Consider the following 21,955-nt stretch of genomic DNA (forward strand, 5'->3'; position numbering starts at 1 on the left):
TTCATTCTCATTTCCCTGAAACCTGATCTATAGTGATAGAATATTTAGGCTGACAGACTTTTTGAAAATAAAATAGAAATAGAAGAGGTTTATTTCACCTTCACATGGTGTCTTTCTCATGCAGAGTTCAGATTTCCACATTTGTATCCCTTTAAAGGATTTGATATGCAGGAAAAGAAGAAAGGATGACGGTAAACATTTCAGCTTAGAGACACCTACAGACCACCATAGTCCAGGATGAACAGTGGCTGAAACCTTACCTTTTACTGACGTGTTAGGTGGAGGGCCTTCCATTCGCAAGTTCCATGGAGGGTCCCCCTGGTTAGCAAAGTCTCTCATTTTCAGATAGCTAATTGTAAGTCGAATGATGGAGGCCTTGTCAAGCTGGCTAGTGATGGCTGCAGGAAGAGGCAACAGCTTGGCCAGTTCATAGAACTCAAAGTTTTCTTTTCCCCGGCGGGAGCGAGCAGCATCCCGGGACTTCTCCTTTCTCAATGCTTGTAAACTGGAATCAAAGGAGTGAAAAAGTGTTGTTTAGAACATGGGATTCTGTCATCAGGCATAAACTGCTTTTCCTTTTACTTCTTTTTTCCCCCAGCAAAAATCTACCAAAATCATCTTCAAAATTCCAGGGACATAGTAAAAGGAGTTCCAGACAATGACCTCTAAAACCATAAATTCTACCTCTGGGCTTATATGCCATAAACTCAAGTGCAATGAGTAAAAATAGTTTGCTTGTTAAGTTTTTTCCTCCAATCACTTATGCACTGAGATATATTCATTGTTTCTAAGACATAAGATTTCCAGGTGATGCTGGATGTTATCAGCTATGAGCAATTTAAAAGATTGGGATTGTATTTATATATCTATTCTTAAGCTAATGGTTTTGTTCATTTAACCGTTATCACTATGGAATTGTAAAGCATCAGAAGGACACATTTGAGAAAATGTATTTCAGTTACCATCTTGAGAAACAAAGGGTAAACAAACACACAGTTCACAGAATTAACAAATAAAATGTTGGCGTGCTTCCAGCCCTCAATAAGAACCATGACCTTCAGTCACATAAAGAAAACATCTTATTGGAAATGAAGATTTCAATGTAACTATATAAATGCACTGGTAATTGATTGATAAGAGAATACTTTAATTCTTTATTAATGAACATACATTCATAGATGGATAGGCTCTCTAAGATACTAGAGAATAAAATATATCACCCAGAAAAGTCAAACTGTAAGATAACATAAATTTAATGTTGAAAGATAAAGCCCTGTATGGGTTATTAAAATTTATAAACATTATAGACATATTACTTCATGTAAGAGGCAACAGGTGGGATCCAGCATTTTCCTTTAACTATTCACGTACATTTCTGTTTGAAGTTTGCTCATATTGCTGAGGGCAGAATCTAGCACAACTGAAGTAGTATGTGAGCATCTGACAGGAGAAGTGCACCTACTCTGAATTGCTCCGTTTTGTGTCTGATGAAAAATAAATTCAAAATCAGACTGTGATGATAAATAATTGGGCAATATTTACAGTATCAAGGTATTATTAACATCATTTGTAAGTATCCATTTTATTGGACTTTGAAGGCATTTTAAATCTTTGAATCTAGCATTCTGGTTTCCCATTACAAAATATCAAGAAAGAGAAATAAGAAGGAAGCAAGACCAGAGGAATAGATTAAAATGAGTCCAGCAGTGTGGCTCCAATCTCTTAATATGAGCAATAACATTCCCTATTACCTTAGACCACATCTGATTTTGTTCATAGTGGAAACACTGTTTTCACTGCAGACATTTCAGGTATCTTATTGAATATCTATGTGATTTAAGTAATGCCATAATGCTATGGTCAAATACTTGCTAGGCTAATACCCCTACCGGTTTCATGTTCACTCTATTAATAAAATATTCTACATTAGCTAACTAATGAATTTCTCAGAACTAGACAAATTAATGCTATCATTTTCAGAGTCAAAGCAGTCACAGGTGACAAACTTTTGTCTTAATGTTGGTGATAAGCAGAAACATCACTAATTTATAAGGAAAAGACATGTTATGCCATTTATTTCCCAAAATTTTAGCTGGCCTCCATTCACTTCTTTAAATGCTCAGTGTGGCTTGTTGAAAATTATGTAAATAAAAGTAAGAGATGCCTTACAATCTGACAAAGTATAAGTATAACCAGGATCCAGGTCAACATCGTAGGATAAAACAATGATTCATAGCCCTCCCTCTATATAATAAAAGTAATCTAACACCATTTAAGTCAGCTGTGCCAAAAGAACTATGTCATTTGACATGTTTTCTCTACCACTTGTAGAGTGCAGTGGTTCAAGTTCAATGCTTTGCTCTTTTTGTGTTCTTGTAATCGAATACTACTCCAGAAGGTGGGCTGAACTTACTTTTTTTTTTCTTTTCTTTTTGGTCCAGTAAGTGACTATGATGGAGCTCTACAGCAGGGGCTGCAAACTCAAGGGCTTGCAGGGTGAAGGCAGGGAATGTCAATGAGTAAAGAGGCCTGATGCCACCTGTGGAGAAGTGGAGGATGAAAGCCCAGGCAAAGGAAAGCGCACATCGTTTCAGCTTTGCGTGTGCTGCTTTGGGGGAAGGCATGCCTAGTGTTGCCAGATTTCTAATGTTGCTATTTCTAGAAAACAAAATCTGAATTTTTACATAGCACTTCCAATTTTATGTTATGTGTTAATTTTATGTTAACTGATTGGAGTTTTTAAAAATCATGCAAGCCAAACAGAACATGCCATTTGGTCAATAATGGAGCAGGGACTCATTTTGCAATTGGGTAATAATTTGGGAGGCCAATTTTGCCAGAAGTTTTACATGGATGTTATATAAAATTTTACTTACACATGTCAGTTAGTGATCACAAATGGATTCACTTGTTATCTAATTAATATTACTAATATTCACACTAGGAGTTTCTCTATTCAACTGAAGCAAGTAGAGGATTAGGCAGTTATTCTGAAATTGATATCACTGCATAGGCTTATCAATAATCTAAGGAAAAAAAAACTAATCCTAAGGGTAGGCAAAGCCCAAGATCACAGGGAGCAGCCCAATGAGCTCCAGGGGTGAGGTAGAGGGGAGATGACTTCTTCTGTCTACTCAAAGAAGGGGAATATGTGGACACTAAGGCTTTGGGGTGCCTTGCCTAAACATTGCCCTCTGACACTTGACTTTTCTAAAATAGCACTTACTTTATGTGTTCCCATACTACCTCCTTATAGTTTTTCTCTTCTCTACCTCTCCCCTTTTTAAAGAAATCTCTAACCCACAACTGTGTTACCCTACTGGAGTAATCGTCCTGGCTATAATCTTAATAACAATGGGTTTCCATGACTCCCACATCACATCATTATGCTGACACCATAGTACAGAAGACTTTCCGAATGATAGCACTGTGTCTGTAATAAGTAGTAACTGGTTTTGAGGGCAACAGCAATAAAATACAGTTAAAGGATTATAAAGGTTGTGGAGATGCTGATACAATAGATGAAGCTAAAGTCCTTAAGACAATGACAGATTGTGGATTAATCTTTTGCCTGCTTTTGTGAAGTAGAGCCTAGTTACAAGTAATCCTCAAGTTGAATTAAGGACTACATTAAAACCTAAAATAAATCTGCATTTATACATTCTGTTCTAAACCAAAACATTATGGTTGCATTTCTATATACTAAAGAAAGAATGGATTGACTGTATGTGAGTGAATGTTATGGCCTGATCTCTGCCACCTAAAATACGATTAAACAGTAAATACTCCTTGGGTCCAAACTTCCCACTGCTTTAAAGTTCTTTCACTTGGACTCTGAATAACAGAAAACCCTCCACAAATCAAAAGTTCAACTCTCTTTGATGACAACAGTATCATCCTCACTAATAATTACCAGCACCAGCAACAAAATCAACAACTATTTCCAAAGACACACACACACGTATCTGAAAATCATAGGCAAAATTATGTATATATGTGTATATTTTGGGGGTGATGGTAAATGATTTTCAGATTTTCAAAAGGGGCCCAGCACCCAACCAAAAAAATAATAATCTAACGTATAGAATTTCCTCATATAAGGATTATAAAGTTGGATTCTGCCCTCTTTTTGCCATTGATGTTGCTAGAATTAACTTATCCTAAAGAAATACCTTGGTTAAAATAATATTACCTTATGTATGTTTCCGTTCAACACTTTGAAACAATTTTTACATTCTATAGTTATATCTTTAAGCATAGCTGACAAGCAATCAAAAAAGAGTTTACTCAGAATGAAGATTTAGCAGTCAGTGCTTATAAATGTAAAGTGATTTTTTTAATCTTTCCATCTATTTTAAGTTCCTTTGGCAAGTTGTATATTTTGCGGAAAGAGTCCCAATGAAGGAGTTATGAGACCCACTTTGGCCACTGTAGGCATTATAATTCTAAGTCTCTAAGTTGAGCCTCAATTTTATCATCTTCGATCATGAGAATGACAAACAAGGAGTATTTGGCAAATCTCCTGGGACCACTGCAATGACTCATATGATAACTTCATGGTAGTATATTGTAGACCACAAAGAGGTAAACCCCTTGGACAATTCTAAATTTTAACTTATTATTAACTGGGGGATTTTTGTGGAAACTAATGCCTGTGGCCGGCATTTTGTTATGTGATATTGATACATCTCTGGTCAATAATGTTTGGGTAACAAAAGATGTATTAATACATCTCTGGTCAATAATGTGATAACAGTTAAGATAGTTTGTAAGCTCTAAATGTGGTACAGTCTACTTCAGAGTTTTACAACTAAGAATTTTACTAAGTTGGAAAGACTTAAGAATGCTTAAAATATAGTCAACCCTTCCTTAAACTTTCTTGGAAGCACAGGGGTTAGGAGTAGGGGCTCTGTAGTCAGACTGTAAGTATTCACATCATCACACAGTTACTAGCTGGGCTACCTTGGATAGGTGTCTCAACTTCTTTAGGCCTCAGTTTCCTCATCTGGGAAATAGACATTATATTAGTACATACATCACAATATTGCTCAGAGGAGTAATTGAGCTAATATATGTAAAGTGCTAAATGCCTGCCATGTTGTAAACGTTATATAAGCATCATTAACTATTATTACAGTAATTGTAAAACTTACCTGGGGACAAAAGCCCAACTGTTTTGATCCTAGTACCACACCTGATTATAACCTTATTCCTCCACAATTCTTTGTAATTTTCTTTAACCAGTAGCCTCTTTCCTACCACTTTTTTTTTTTTTTTACTCTGGTTACAGTTTTATAATTCTGAATACTTATTTGTTTTCCTCATTGTCCTCTCAAACTGCCACTTGTGACCTTCATTTTATAGTAAATTTTATTTCCCGAACAGTGACAGTAGAAATTAAATCAAAGGCTTGACTTCTGCTTGGTGACAACCCTAAACTGCTGATTTCTGAAACTCCTTCCATGTTCTCTCAGCTCACGATTCTCACTTTCTTTAAGTTCTGTCTGTTGCCTCTGTCAGCATGTCCTCCACACTAGCGGAAGGCAGAGGGTAAGTGTGTGGATTGCAGAGCCAGACTGCCTGATTTAAATCCTGGCTCTATAACTTACGAATTATGTAAACTTGAGCGACTTACTTAACTTCTTTTGCCTCAGTTTTTCTCACCTGTGAGATGGGATGATAATACTATCTGCTTCATAAGGTTCTTGTTGAAATTAAGTGAGGTAATTTTTGTAAAATATTTACAGTGGTGCCTGGCACACAGCAATACTCTATAAGATGTGTTAAGTGAAAACCCAAGTTTAGGTCACACTGACTGTTCTATGCTTTAAGGTCCATTTATAATTTACACTCTGTTCTCACCAATATGATTTCTATCCACTGGTTCTGATATACCACATTGTGTACTTCAGTTAAATAAAACTACTTGATTGCAGAGATATTGATTTTTCATTATGGTCCTCCTTATGCCTATGGTCTATCTGTTTTATACCACAGGTCTACTCAATAACTTGTTCAAATAAAAACTAAAACATATGTCTCATTAATGGAAGGTTAAATGTTTATAAATAAGTGATTGCCTGTACTAAGAATAATAAGGGGTCATTTTTTTGTTCCCTAAAGTAGAAAAAAGTGGCATTCAATGGTAAGACACTCAATTTTGTTTACATAGAAAAATGAACATCCAAACAGTAGTTAAGGGAAAGGGTTACTCGGGAAGATGGCGAAAGCTTCTATGGAAGACTTGAAAATTGCAATGATAATTGTGAGTCAGAAAGAGTATATGTGCACTCCTAGCAGGAAGAAGATCTTTCAAAGTATCTCCCAAAACATCACAAATCTGAAAGTTCTCTTTAATGTCAGGCAAAGCCCCAAATCCAGGACCATGGAGAGCTCAGCCAGAACATCTGGAACAGGGAAGAAACTTGGAAGGGCAGCAGCATTTTCTGCTCTGGCCTCCGCATCAGGGGCAAGGCTGAATCATGAAACTTTACTTGAGCCAGCAATGAGACAGGAAAAAAAGGTAAAAACTTAAAAAAAAAAAAATAGGTACTGCCACTATCACAAAGCCAATATTATGAAATATACTCAGGACTTGTAATCTCTCTGAACTGCCACAGAGCTGGATAAGGGTGTCAATTTTTCATTGGGCCACTTGTCCATGGTGGAAAAAACATAATTTTGGATGTGATGACTCATTAAATTAAAAGAGGTAAGTTATCTTTTGTGGCTGGTCTTTTGTAAAATTTAGTTTTGCAAAATTGATTATTTGGTTTCCTACTTCACAGAAGTGGCGATAATGATTACGGAAACAATATAGCTGGAGATTTACAGAATATAACAGAGCAAAAATAATAATTGTCACAGAGGAACAACAGAAGTAAGTCAACTTAATCAAATGTTTCTTCTCCGATGACTTCTTCATAACATAGATTTCTATCAGTTATTTTTTTACAATTTATAATTATATTTGTGGAATGGCTTCTTATATGGACATGACTGACAGATCCACACTCTCTTACACAAAAATCCTCTCTCTAAGCCTCAGCTTTAACACCTTCATGTAAACTTTTAGAATACAATAACTAGTTTATAAAAGAACACGGAGAGCTTCCCTGGTGGCGCAGTGGTTAAGAATCCACCTGCCAATGCAGAGGACACGAGTTCGAGCCCTGGTCTGGTAAGATCCCACATGCCGCGGAGCAACTAAGCCCTTGCGCCACAACTACTGGGCCTGTGCTCTAGAGCCCACGCACCACAACTAAGAGTAGCCCCCATTCGCCACAACTAGAGAAAAAGCCCATGCGTAGCAACAAAGACCCAATGCAGCCTAAATAAATAAATAAATTTATTTAAAAAAAAAAAAAGGAACACAGCAGGTTTTGTTCGTCTAACTGTAGGGGAAAGGAAAGGTAGGGTCAAAACTACTTTAAATTTTACCTTTTTAAAGTACTTCTAAGGAGCCAGACAGGCAGTTTTTTATGGATTTTCCTACTTGTTTTGCTTAGGAGAGCCCAGCACTACAGACTTCTACTATTTATCAATTAATCTGGCATGCAGCCTCAAAGGAAGAAGGTCAACCTGTATTAAAAATGCAGCCATCAAAAATTCATCAAAGGCTGCAGCATTTTAACTCATGAAGCTTTGAACACCTGCATACTTGTCAGATCTCTGGTCATAGTTAATGGTGAGACCTAGAGTTACTCCGGTACCTACACCTGCCCTGACATGAGCTGAATGAGGAGACTTCCCAGGGAAAAACTACAGTGAAGATTCTAAAAGCACTGCTTGCCCTTCCTTCGTTACTTTCAGTAAAACAGCCCACCACACACTGACATCACATAGAATTCAAAGTCAATCAAATCAGCCAACTGCAAAGAATAAAAGTCTTTCAGAAGTATTTTTTTCCCCATGATTGTAAATATCAGCATTCTTACAAGGTAATATAATGGAGAAATGCATAAACAACTATTATCTGGTAGGATTATGTACAGCATAATTCACAAATTGAAGTCTTTTAATGCTCTCCAAGAAAAGGTAATAATTTCAGAAACCTTCCTTTAATGTGTGAAGAAAGCAGTATAGTATATGCTGGAAGTAAAAACTGGAACCTTCAAGTTCAAGGTAAGAACTCTGCTGCTTATCTAATGCACTGCTCATAGCTGTCATCATTAATTTATGTTAGCCTCTGTAAACATCAAGAGTATAATAGGCCAATTTCACAACTAAATATAGATGCACATTTTGCCCTTATATAAATGGCAGATTGCTGCTGTAGATCATCGCTGCAGCAACATGTCAGTAAAGATGCACTGTTTGATGGTCTGATGCTCACACAATATATAAAACCAGTTGTAATGGTTGTTTGGAAGCAAAGTGTAACATAGCAGCAAAATTTCATTTGTTCCACAAACTCAGGATATATTAAACTTGGCTGACAGAGACTGCTTGATGTGCTAAATCAGTTTGACCTTCATTCTTGCCTTATTTTTCTCATTTAACATGTGAAATGACCATTATTTTTCCCCCATGTAAGAAAATATCATGAAATTGATTGCTTAAAACCAGTGTCAAAAACATCTGCAACTGCTAACATTCGATGAAGTATCAAAATCAAGATGCATCCTTAAAATGTTTAAACTAAGATATATTCTGATTGAATAATCATGACCCATTTCTGACTTGTGGTAAAATAGATCAAAAGAGTAATTAAAGCCATTCAATTGAATGCCTTCCCTCATCTTCAGAAAATGCCTTGTGTATGTTTGAACTTAATAATTAAATTAATTGGTTTTAGCCAATGAGCATTTTTATTCTTAACACTTTAAATAAGAGGATTTAATTCCAGAATGAGTCATTAGAATAGTAATAAAGAAAGCTGAGAGGTCCGCACAATCCTTTTCAACCAATGTTCACCTTGATTCAAATAACCCTTGAATGAACCACAGCAAGACCAAACTATTCATTGTATGCTTTGGTGTCTGCCAAAAACCTCCTGAATCAAAGTGTTTTGTTCTTCATTTTCCCCCCAGAACTTTAAGCTATCCAACTGGCAATTCCATAACAATGAAAAAAAATCTTGCAGCTTTATCAAGTAATTTCTCTCCACCCAATAAATAGCACTTTACCTTGAAGCAACTTGTATATTTCACACCTTAAATTTCTATTTACCAAATCAGCTAATCACTTCACAATTGAACTCAGAACAAAAAAAAATTATCAATTAAAGTGGTTGAAACTCCTGCAAATTATCATTTAGGAATGAAGTAATTGCTTTCATCAGGGCAGAAAAGCCCGCCAGAACAGAAATGTCACTTTAGATTAGTGTTCTCTCTCCTGAAGCTATGGATGACACAGCTGATATAAGACTAAATGCCAAGACCAATCAATTGCTTTTGTGGCTCTGCTCTGAGCTGCTGTAAAAGGGGCCATTTTCTAGGATCTACTCTTCATTATAGTAAATGCTATCTCCTTGGTAACATAATTCCATTTCTCATAAATTCTGTCTGAGCGCATTGTCCTAACAATGGATATTTGTGGAAAAGAATGCTGTTGGTTTAATGCACAGAATTAAGTGTGAATGGCTGTCAAACTGCTATAGTTTACTAGTTCTTAAACATAAATTTAAGTCTTATACATTAAAAAGAATTCTTGGGGAGAAATGAATGTCCTGAACAAGGGTAAGATATTTGTATTTGAAGGTTCTGTGCTACTGGTTTAGAATTTTGACTATTCTAGTACTTATCTGTTGTGTACATTAAATCAGTCAGCTCACACCAGAGGTGGGTGAACACATCACTTACTTTCTCAGCAGTGTAGTTTGCAAATGTGAAACCTCAGAAGCAAATATGGACTCGTTAGGCAACTGCATGTGATTTGTGAATAGGCATAACTATTAAAAGAAAAAAAATTTTTTCTTTCAGCTGAGCCATTCCTGGAAAGCACCCAGATCTTAATTTGTATTGTTCATCCCCCTGAAGTTACAAGAATCTGGGTTGCAGGCTCCAATTAAAAAGAAATTGAAGAAGCTAATATAGTGAGAAAGCAGCAATTCCCTGCACTGCTCTCTTCAGGTCTGAAGTTTAGAAAGAGATTCAGGATCACGGGTCTTTGCCCGACGTGGGATAAAGGCTTTCTCATCCCGGTGAGCACACATGTGTAACTTCCATTAGCAGTAACAGAAGTCGTGAGCACACATTGAGAGGAAAGTCTACGGCTAAATATTTGAAAGGGTCAGAGCATCTCTGCTGAAAGGCAAAATGAGAAGGAATGGTGGGCACCCTGTGACCGCAGGACATTTTACTAACCATCTAAAGGGCCATTGCTGGATTTCTATCACTCCAAGGAACTATAGTACTAATTTTCATAATATCAATGACAGGAAAGTACATGTTGTTTCTACATTTTAAGATTATTCAGTACCGTCAAAGAAAAGCATTGACCTTAGTTAGCACCATAATCATGAAAGCAAACATCTTTGAATGTCTACTAAGTTTCAGGGTTTAAGTGTTTTAAGCATTATCCCATTTAATTCATGGTTGCCAATATCAGAAGGGGGGGGCGTAACAGCATCTATGAAAAGCAGATCATCTCCGCTGATCATATTTGACCCTAAAACAGTGTTCCTTTCAGCCCCTATTTTGGGGGGCAACTAAATGGGTTTTATATCTTCCCTCTAACTTTCTGCCCTCATCCCCCAAAACTAGGAGTTTTCTTGTCTCAGGGAGGGCTTTCCCTGGATCCTAGACTTTCAGGGCTAAAAGCAGGACGGTCCTGGGCAAACCAGAACAGTTGGTCACCCTGGAAATGTTATTGCTTCCCATCTCACAAATAAGAAGATCAAAGCACAGAGAGGGAAAGTAACTTGCCCAAGGCCAATGACAGCTGAAGCTAGAATCTGAACCTTGGCAAGATGAACCCAACACGTCCTTCTCACCACCGCACCACACTGCCTCTAGAGCAATGACGTCCTCGTGATTCCCCTTCTCCCAATTATATTTACACAACCATTAAGTTACCGATAAAGTTTTATATAATTTATCATCACCCATATAAATTCCATCATAATTGTTATGAAAACATTAATTCGTTAATAAAATGTCCGATAAACCCCCTATTTTTTCAGGCTTAGAAACACATTCCAATTTGGAGTAGGTAAATTTGCTGTTAATTGCTCTAAGTCCCAAACTAAGTCGCTTTGGAATTCAAATTCAAATGACCTTTCTAGAGGGAAAATTCATTTTTTCCTTTAATTTTCTTTAAGTGTGATTTCAAACACTTTTGAAAGCACAACCAAGTGGAAGAAAGCTTTTGAAAACTTTCAAGCTTGACAGGAGAAAGTTGGAAAGGAGAAAGCATGCTTTGACAAGTTTGAAGATCTTTAAGTATGAAAAATGAAAGTTATGGTCATGGGAACACTGCAAACAGCACACACTTTTACTTAACATCAATGAACACACCACTAAACTATAACTGCCTGCATTTTTAACTGAAATAAGTGAAATGGTCATGCTTTCTTTAAACACTACAATTGAGAATACAGGTCCATCAGTCTAAAGAGACAATATACCCTACCCCTACCTAACTAACCTTTTTTAAAGACATGTATTTTTATTTAACCTGTCATCAAGGTTCCAAAAGCATGGTATATAGTTACCAGGGGTGTACACTGTTACAATTTCTAGAGAACACTTAGGGAAATACATATCCCAAGCTGACTAAGGAGGCAAATAAATATATTCTGAAAGAATATTCACTGTCTCTTTGATAGACTTTAGAAACAAATTATGGAATATTCTCAAGATAGTGAACAAAGATGTTGAAACAAATCTTCAATGACTGGGGAAATTTTTTTAACAATATGTTAAGTGATAAAAGGCAATTCATAAAGCAGCATGTACAGTGGGTCAGACAACTATAGCGATATATCCATAATTATATATACAGAGAAAATATATCCAAACCAGGATTAATTCCCACAAGGCAAAATATTAAGATTGGTTATTTCTACGTGGTAGAAATTCCTTGTAGGGGGGTCAGAAGATGGGAGGTGATGGGGGGGCAGGAGATAACTAATTTCTGAAGTTTCTTCAATAAACATGTATTTTTAATATAAAAATTACTTCTTGAAAAAAACAACAGAAATGTGATTTTATGGACTCTAAGTTGAGCCTGAGAAGCGCTATGATGACCAAAGGTATTTTTCATTTAATAAATGGTTTATCTGACAGTGCTATCAAATGCCATCCCCTCACCACTTCTTGCAATAGTAGGGCCTGAAAGATATTTCGAGAAAATGCTTGGCTTGGTCATTCCTCTAAAAGAGAACTGGAATTGAAAAAGCTGGGAGAGGCCTTCATCCCTCCTCAAGTTATCCCACATGAGTCTCCAACCAAATGACTGAGTCCTTCAGTCAGACAGCCTGGGCTCCTGGGTCCTTTGTGGCCCCCCTAAACCCCAAAGCAGTGTGTTGCCCAGTGTACAATATGCCAGCTGTCTGGTTGGGGATGGAGTGTGCTAGCGTTTAATGACTGACTTTTTCCGTGTGTCACTAACTCCTTGACAACCCGACGGCAGATGCAGATTCTTACCTGGGAGAAAAAACACAGACAAACAAACACACAAAATATTGCACAGAATGGGCTTCCTGAAGCAAAATCTCAGACCCTGACTCAAGTCTTGGTTAAGAAGCTGCCTCAATTAATGGTATCTTGAGATCTCTACTAAGTTCTATAACACTGACCAAATTATCATAGTCAGGATCATTGTTTTTTCATTGACTGCTGCACCTCCCACTTCTAACAGGTGTTGGCCCTCGGTGGTACAGTGGGTCCATGGCATTAGAGTACATATATGCAGCAGACAAGACTTTTATGTGCCAGGGATCATCATATGAGGTTTAATCTGAGAAGTCATAATACCTCACTGAGGTACTTTATAAAGCAGGACAACATAGGAAATGCCTGTTTATTTGTAGGCTTCCATTAATTAGTCAGGAACAAAGTCCTTCCAAAACCCTACATTCTTTTGAAAAACCTTGATAGATGCTTAGTCCTCTCATTAAAATCTGACTAGGAGGAACTACAAGTAAGTTATTCTGAGCCACATGTAACTATGTAACAGGATGATAAAGGTAGGTAATATTTCAATGTATAAAATACATGTTTAAAACATGAAATTAAATAAGGGTAAAATAAATAGGCATTTTTTTTTATTTCATGAGTTTGCAAGCTGCTCATGGAAAAACAAAAGGTTGTACCATGATACAAGTATACATGAAACTAAAAAGACCCAGTTACCTTATTAGTTGCAAGTCAGCACTGAATTTACTGATATTGAATAATTACAACTTTAATAGTAACATGAATCCAAACTGTTGGTAGAAAGTTCTCAGATGTAGGAAAGCACATGATGATTGATTTGTAAGCTGAGTAAAAAGGACTGTTTAATTGAAACAGGGCAAGGGAAGCCAGCAATTTGCTCAACTGGCCCTTACCACAAAGCCTCCACAGACAACCTTAGTATCTGAATCCATAAGGCACCAAATAGTTAAAAAAAACACAAAATGTATACCTATGGTTGAATACTTCCTCCCTGACCTGTCATCCCAATACAGTCCTTGACCAAAATGGATATCCTGCAACCTTCTATTCACCCACAGGTACTTTACAGGAGCCCTTTCTTAAATTCACCTTCTGTCCTCTCTGCATTTCATTTTGTTTTGTTTGGGCTGAGATATTCATCTTAAAAGATTTTCCCTCAAGGTCTCCTTTTGAGTTATCAGCCAACAAAAGATCACTTAAGTCTTTAGTGTCACTTCTGAAAACAGTAGCCTTTCCCAACAGCGCACTTACAAAGATAGCATGGAGGTCAATGAGTTACCAAGAGCCATTCAGCAACTTTGTCTTGTTCCCATGGCTGTGAACCTGGGAGCTCGGAGCCGGAGCCCTAACCACTGGACCACCGGGGAATTCCCAGAGTCACTTTTCAAATACATACATGTGCACTTGCATGTGTGCACGTGCACACACACACACACACACGCTCACATAAACACACCACTGTTTTAAGGGGACTGAATTATATATATTGCCCTTCAAACTCTGTTTTCTTCCCCCTCAGTTTTGCTCCCTCATTTGCTTCTACACAATTTCTCTCTCAGAGAATCACTCATTGGATCTGGTCATATCTCTTCTCATAAAATTCATATATGCAAGAAGAGTGAGTCAGAGTTTTTTGTTGTTGTTGAATTATTATTAGCCTACTGTAAATGAATTTAAGTTAGAGATCACAAACTCAAATACCTGCAGAATCCAACAAAATTATACAAGTGAATAAAGAGGACGAGGTGAGAGAAAGCACTGCAAGCGTGACAATAAATGGCAACTGGGCCCTCAGTGTTGAGCAGGTAACAGGGAGTGGTGTGGACTATGGCAAACGGGAGAGCACTTGCCTAGCCAACAGGGGGCACACATTATTCAGGAAAAACAGTTGTTACTAGATGGCAATGTGGACCCAAAGTTGCCAAGTCTTCCTTTTTAAGAGAAGCCAGAAATCTAGATTCTTTTTTAATTAAAATCTCCCATTTTTTGAAAATATTGAGCATCTCATTTTAAAAATGCAACTTTTTGCAGGCTCCTATGGGTCTCATGTGGCCTGTGGCAGTTAGCAATCTATGGTTTAACACCATTAATAGCCTTCCTGAGAGTAGGATTTAATTATGGGGTACATAAGGCACAGGATATAAAGAGCTATAGCAGTCAGGTGACAATGAAGAAATGAGGAAGAAGCATAAAATGCAGAGAAATGCAGAAAGTTAGACTGGAAGAAAAGAAACTGTATTAACAGTTATTTTTCTCAGAGTGGTAGAATTTCTCCTTTCACTTTACTCTGTTTTACAAATTTTCTGTAAATAATCAGGAAAAAATTAGATCAGTTACTATTCCATAAGATCTAACCTATTATTAAAAGTAGCTCAGAAAATTAAAAATACTCAGATGCATATTTGTGCATAGATCTATTCACCACATTTCAGCTACGCAGTTTCAAACATTTAATCACAACTGAAATTTTAGTCAGTTCACCATGATGGCATCATATATAAAAAAATCTTTCATTAAAAATAAAAACAGCAGAGAGTGATCAAAATGGTAGAGTAGTATGATGTGAAAAATTAAAACAGCTCTTTTCCAAATGAGTCAGAATGCACCCCCCCCCCAAATTAGTGATTAAGTTCTGTTGACAATTTCTTAAAGTGCATGCTAAACAAGACTCTGTTGTTATCAGTGCAATAATAAAGTTGAGAGACACTGTCTTGCATGTAGAGTGTGTCCTCAATAAGTATTTGTTGAAAGACAATTGTTGATGATCTGAATGTCCTTAAAAGTCATGATTTAAGACAGTAAACAACACATCCAGTAGTACTGCTCTTGAAATTAAATTTACCCAGTAAATCAGTCCTTGGGATGCTCTTATAGTAAAGAAGGGAAGGGAAAGAGAAAGGGAAGAAACACAGATACTCCTCTCTCCCTGCCAAACCTCAATACTCACAAATTCTTCCCTGACAAAAATATTTAAATTCTCAAAACAGTTCTTCCCCTTTCTACGCTCTGAAAGTGGTGCTATAGTGAGTACCAAACTGAGGCAAGGAGAAAGAAATGTCAAGAGCCCATGTCATCTCTATTTATTAATCATACACTGTCGTATTCAGAACACCAGATCACCGTAAATCCTTCCCACAAGTCAGATAGAAACATAACAGGTGGAAATTTCTAAGGGGAAATCCCAGATCTTCACATAATTACTGCATCTCTTTGCTAGATCTGTGTTGTTTATGTGTAATCAGAAACACAAAAAAGTGGAGAGAAGCAGTGCTCCAAAGAGAATGCATAAGAGATCACAGAGAAAAGATTTCAGATGGCAGGGTACCTACAAATTAAGGCGAGCTATTAAATCTCTACAAGTTTCAGAGAATAAGACAGCCATCTAGAGAGACCTCCTGAAATTCAATAAAAGTTTTGGAACTACTGTTTTCCTATAGCTGAATCTCTTCTGCTTCTGGGTATGGGTTTTTTTGTCCTCTTATGTATTTATTTTAAAATAGATGAATATTTTATCATTACAAAAATACATCTATTAAGTGAAGCACATCTGCTTCCCCTACTGGGCCTTCTCACTTCCTTCTGGCCATTTGCTCCTAATCTCAGTCAGTATCTTTCTCCCTCTCGGATGGAGGCTGACAGCTCAGGTGGAAGGGAAAGCCATGATGTCTCTGTGCAGAGTCTGCTGATGTATGAAATGGATCAGAATGGCATGATTCTAGTCAACTTCACTCACAGCAGGTGCAAACAAAAGAACATTCCTATATGAGATCAGGCACCACTCTTCATCTGCAGCTTCTAGGACTGACTGTACAGTAGATCCGAAATGAAAAAACAAACACACACACTCACTGCTGGAATGTTTCCAGAGCAGATGCACTCCAATTTGTGCCTCCCTCCGCTGCCTTCTATATATGCAATACTATAAGGAATTGCATATGCCCAACTGTAGGCTATAATTTTATTGATAAACTCTGGTGATGTTATAAAATCCGTAAGGGCAAAGAGCAAGTGATTTGCTCATGTCACTAAAAATTCAATACAAAGTTATAGCTTTCATTTAGAAGCCTTTTTAGAACTTTTTTAAAAAAATCGGTCATGATGCATAGTTATCAATACCTGTATGGCCATGATGACAAGAGAGGGAAAAAACACCAAGCCAATGCTTACAGAGAAAAACCACCCCAAATTCTTCAATTGCACAAAGACAATTCCTGATTTTACAAAATTTTATATAAATTGTGAACGATATGGCAAGCAGAAAATGAGAGCAAACTTGACTCATTCCCTAAAGATTTCTATAAGCATCCATTTATATGGTACTATGTGCTAAATGTAGATTTATATCTTAACATGCAAAATCAAGTATAGGTCTTTTATACTGTGTGTTACAAATGAGCTTGCCTAAATTCCTAGACAATTTGTGCATGAAAAGCAGGAATAAGGAAAATAATGCCTCTTTACTCCATGTCAATGTGCTCAGCTTTCACAGGAGCTCAACAGGTATTGTGTATCCTCATTTGGATAGCACAGATTTGGGTGAGGGGCTTATACCGCCTGAAGATCCACCCATCCATGCACTTTCACAGCATCAATTTAATAGATGCTTAGGTGAGGTGGAGGTCATATGGAAACATGTTAGTGCCAAACAAATTCTACTACTCCCAAGAGAGAGGGATTTTCTTCATCTTTTTTTTTAATTAATTTATTTATTTTATTTTTGGCTGTGTTGGGTCTTTATTGCTGAGCCTGGGCTTTCTCTAGTTGCGGCGAGAGGGGGCTACTCTTTGTGGCGGTGCACAGGCTTCTTATTGCGGCGGCTTCTCTTGCTGCGGAGCACGGGCTCTAGGTGCAGGGGCTTCAGTAGTTGTGGCACGTGGACTCAGTAGTTGTGGCTCGCAGGCTCTAGAGCGCAGGCTCAAGCACACAGGCTTAGTTGCTCCACGTCATGTGGGATCTTCCCGGACCAGAGCTCGAACCCATGTCCCCTTCCTTGGCAGGCGGATTCTTAACCACTGCGCCACCAGGGAAGTTCCGAGAGACGGATTTTCTATTGAAAAGTGAAAGAGTTTCCCTCCTCTCTGTGCTCAGAATACTTGTATTCCTTGGCAGGAAGAGGCTGAGCCATTAAAGACAGGTCCCCCTTAGTACTTCATGCTATCAGTGGGAAGTCCCAGATGAAACCGATGTGTGTATAAGTGATTTGTAAGCAGGTCTAGACTAAAGTAACTGACAGATCATCTGGAAAATAAGTAGAGTTAATTAAGTAGGTACAGGTGGTCAACATAAGGAAGCTATTCAATTTAAGGGAAAATATGACTGAGAAAATCACAGTTATTCATTATACTCAAACACTGATCTGTAAGATGTGAGACTTGGGTTCTGGGCCAAGATCTGCCATTAATAGCTCTATGATTTCAGACAAGACATTTAATGTCTGGCTCTGTCTTCTCACCTGAAAAACAAAGGGATTGTTCTCTAGGACATCTTTTCCCTTAAGGATTCTATTTTCACTTGTGTTTTTGTCACATAACATTAGTGGAACTGCTGGGAATATGTCTGATGTGCATTAAAGTTATTACACATTTTCTCTGCAGTTTTAAAATGGTGCGTCCTCCTCCCACCCTCCTCCCTCTCTTCAGCCTGTTAGAATCTAATACAGTCAGAGTCTCCAGAAGTAAATATGCAACCCGACTTTCACATAGGATTCATGTGAAATCCTATGCAATCCATACAATGAGGTTGCACGGCTATTAAACTCATGGACAACACGTGAAAACTGGCTTAACTAAAATTTCTGATTAATAACAATGAAATACTCTCATTTCCACTTTTCCAAAGGAAAGTCTGGGTCTTCTCCAGAACTGACATAGCAGAGCACGAAACACTTACTCTTGAGTTACGGATAATAACGAACATCAGCTGTCCTAGCTAAAAGAAGAACACCATTCATAGAAGAGTTATAGTTCTGTTTTCAACATAAATTATAACTTTTTTTCACTGGTGGGTGAGAGAGGTTCAAATGATGGCAAAGCTTGCATTTTAAAGTATGCCTGCTTACTTTCTATGTATTGTATAAGGTCCTCAAACATTCTCACAGGATGTCAAACATCTGGAACAAGGAATCAACAAGCACATGTTGGTTGCTGTCTAGCATCAGGCTAAAGCCAAATCAACTCATTACCTATATCTGGTGAGCACCAGTATTTCTGGCACTGTGTAGACACAAATGTAATACTGCTATCTGTCCTCAAGGCAAGTAATATTTATACTTTTTTCAGTTTGTGTAGCTAACTCCATAGTTCTTCCAAAATACAGGCTTGAATCCCATAGGATGATCTGGTCTGTAAATGACATGAAAGCAACCACCATAACACCTCCAGTACCTATTAAGCCATTAAAAACATCACTGGCAAAGTAGTGATACAACCACCAAGATTCCATCAAGTGACTCATGTCTTTAGAGCTTGCTCAAAGGCATGCGACTATTGGAATCATATCAAACTGCATTATTCTTTCATTGACACATAAATCTGATTTGCTGTTAATAATACCTACTATACCCACAAACATAAGCAGGTCCCAGTGTGTAACATCTGAAATTACTTTAAGTACTAAGAAAAAAACAGCAAGCCCTATGAACCACATGTTAAATAAAATCTTTCAACTGAAATGTGTGGAGAATTTTTAATAGGCAAACAATGTTTACATTAATTTCACTTGCACTTTTGCAGGTGGGAGCAGCACATTTTGAGGAGCTCGTGGTCTTGATTTGTTGGTGAATAATATTAAGCTCGAAGTTCTAAAAAGCCCCAAACTATAAGTATTCTAAGTTTGGGGTGAATGAAGGTAGAAGCTTAGATGGAAGAGACTAAAAAAGGGAAGGAAGCACCTTTACAAAGAGTTATTATACCTGATAGGCTCCATGCAAGACAGTTGAAATGTAAGCTTCAGTATTCAAAATATAAAGGATACAATCATATGTCTGGTTAACTTACAGGAAATAGTTCCAGAGACAATTTTACACTAACTACAGTGATTTGGGCAATTTTTAAAAATAATACCAGCCAATTTCTCTCCATTATATTCTGCTGGCAGAAAATAAAACATTTTTCTTTGAAATGATTGCCTTTGGTTTTGTTAAATCATGCATTCTGTCAACATGTGGTCACCATTTTTACATGATCTTTCTGCTTCCCTAGAAAAGAATGAATTCACAGTCTGAACCCTGATATAAATATGTAATCTTGCAACTGTTAAGGCTTCTTCTATTACTGCAAAATGAAGAGATAAGAAATGGATGTGGTATCAAAAGAAATGAAACAAAAAAAAGAAAAAAAGAAAAAGAAGATGACCAAATAAGTTTAAAACTCAGATTCTTACCTCTACCTCATAGCTAAATGAAGAAAATGCTTGTGCTGATCATTTTTCTTACTGTAACACAAAGGGATTGTGTGCAGTTCATGATTTTAAACCACTAATATTTGAAAACAAACTTGAAAACCCTACTTATATCAAGAGATGTGTCCTAGCAACTTCACTGTAGCTAGCAAAAGGTTATAGGAGAAGAGGTTATAATAAAGTCTGAAAAGAAGAAATATTATGTTGTCATTAAATAAAGATTTTTTGGATGTAATTATAAAATGACTGGGCTAAAATTGCTTCCACTAACTATGTCATCCTCTAGGATGGACATCCTTATCTCCAACCTCCAGTCTGTACATTTTTTAAAGCTAAATTACTTTGCAAAAAGTGTAGATATTTGTTTTGTTGCTGCCCATCTGGGCTTCTGTTAATGATACAATGAGACCATACCTCTTTCTAGGATAATCACTGCAATGCTGTTTCCCCTCGTAGTGGGATTTCCCAGAGTGGGCGCTCACAAAGCATCCTTGACAACGTTGGTTTGACTTTACACAATAGCTTGAACCTATAATCGAAAGCACATTGCTTCTCAAACTAACTTATAGAAAGAAATCCCCACAATGTTAATCCTAAGTAAAACAACTGAGATATTTCAAATGAGTATAGAAAAAAAATTTCCAGATGAATCTTGAATTAAATAAAAATATAAAGGGCCAAAACAAAGTGAGAGCTTGTATACATGAAAAGAGATGGTGAAAGAGAAGACTCTTAACACTCAGAAAGACAAGTACTAGCAACTTGACCAGACTCAAAATATGTTTTAAGAGTATAGGTAGAGGAGACAGTCATTTGTTTCCTCCCTCTGCAGTTAACATGTAAAGTAAATTAAAATGTAAACCACAGAGGATGCTACTTAAAAAGAACTTCTGCCACCAAGTAGCAAATGAGGCAAATGTTTAGATAAGATTTCAATCAAGGTGACTCTCTGCTTGTGATAGAATGGTCTGAGTCTCAAGAGTACAATCACCATATAAAGAGCACAGGGAAATTAACGCTACTTCTTTGTCAAGGTAAAACCTCAACTTACTAGAACCCAGTTGGAAATTTCAACTTAATCAGAATGATTTTTGTACGCTCAACTTCTTGGGTGAGGAAAACACAAGGAAATCACCAAAAAAGCAAACAGTAACAGTTTTTTTTTCTACCAACCATACATATTCACCTCCATTTTCTGCACTGTCCATATCTCCATTCTACAGTGGCCGATTTGGTTCAGAAAAAAAATGACCTCAGTCTTGGCAAAAATCTGAATAATCAAAACCCAGTCTCTGTCTAGGATCCTATACTCAAAGCATGGGGAAGTACTGATTCCTAGAAAGAAGCACAGAGTAGAGAGGGCACTAGACAGAACTTCTCCTCCCTGGGCCTCAGGCTTCTAATTTATAAGATGGATGAGAAGGGTATTTACTAGAGAGCCTAAGCACCCCCCACCCCTTAAGTTCAAGTATCCATTTCATTCCAAGAATTTCACCAAGGGGGTTAAAACAAAAACACTATTTTGCCTAACTCAGGATTGACTAAAATATAACTATGTAGGGTGCCATATTTTCTAATCAGACATCAAATAGCAATGCCATGATATATATATAATACAGGCATCATCACTGACTCCAAAAGAAGGGTTTCCAAAGGCCTGACTGGTGTTCGGCTGGCCCGTACTGGCAAGACCCACCTGCCAGCATCCATTCTGAAGTTTTAGTGTCCAGGTTATACCACGTGTTAAATATTTGAACTTATACCCACATCTAAAGGCTATCTAGTTCAAGAGAATGTTTCCTAATCATTTCACTATGTGATCTATTTTTAAAAACATTTACAAAACTTAAAGAAATTATAATCCATTCCTTGTATTTCCCATTGGCCAATGTTTAAAAAAAGATTTTAATAAAAGTAGCTAATAATTGAGCACTTACTATGTTCTTAGTGCTATG

General features: G+C 37.2%; 1 protein-coding gene across 12 annotated transcripts in view; it reads right to left on the minus strand.

The window, feature by feature from the left end:
• The window catches only part of NPAS3 (neuronal PAS domain protein 3), an 858,029-nt gene that overhangs the window by 590,122 nt on the left and 245,952 nt on the right, over positions 1-21,955 (minus strand). For 8 of the 12 annotated variants that reach the window (XM_082452092.1, XM_082452090.1, XM_082452091.1 and 5 more), the window contains one exon: positions 261-505. In XM_082452092.1, the coding sequence (XP_082308218.1) occupies positions 261-505 (245 nt within the window). Of the gene's footprint in view, positions 1-98; positions 150-260; positions 506-21,955 lie in introns of all 12 variants that reach the window. The other 4 variants (XM_082452088.1, XM_082452084.1, XM_082452095.1 and 1 more) reach the window with 1 other exon arrangement.

The sequence above is a fragment of the Balaenoptera physalus genome (assembly GCF_965194825.1).
Source record: "Balaenoptera physalus genome assembly, chromosome: 2".
In the NCBI taxonomy this organism is placed as follows: domain Eukaryota; kingdom Metazoa; phylum Chordata; class Mammalia; order Artiodactyla; family Balaenopteridae; genus Balaenoptera; species Balaenoptera physalus.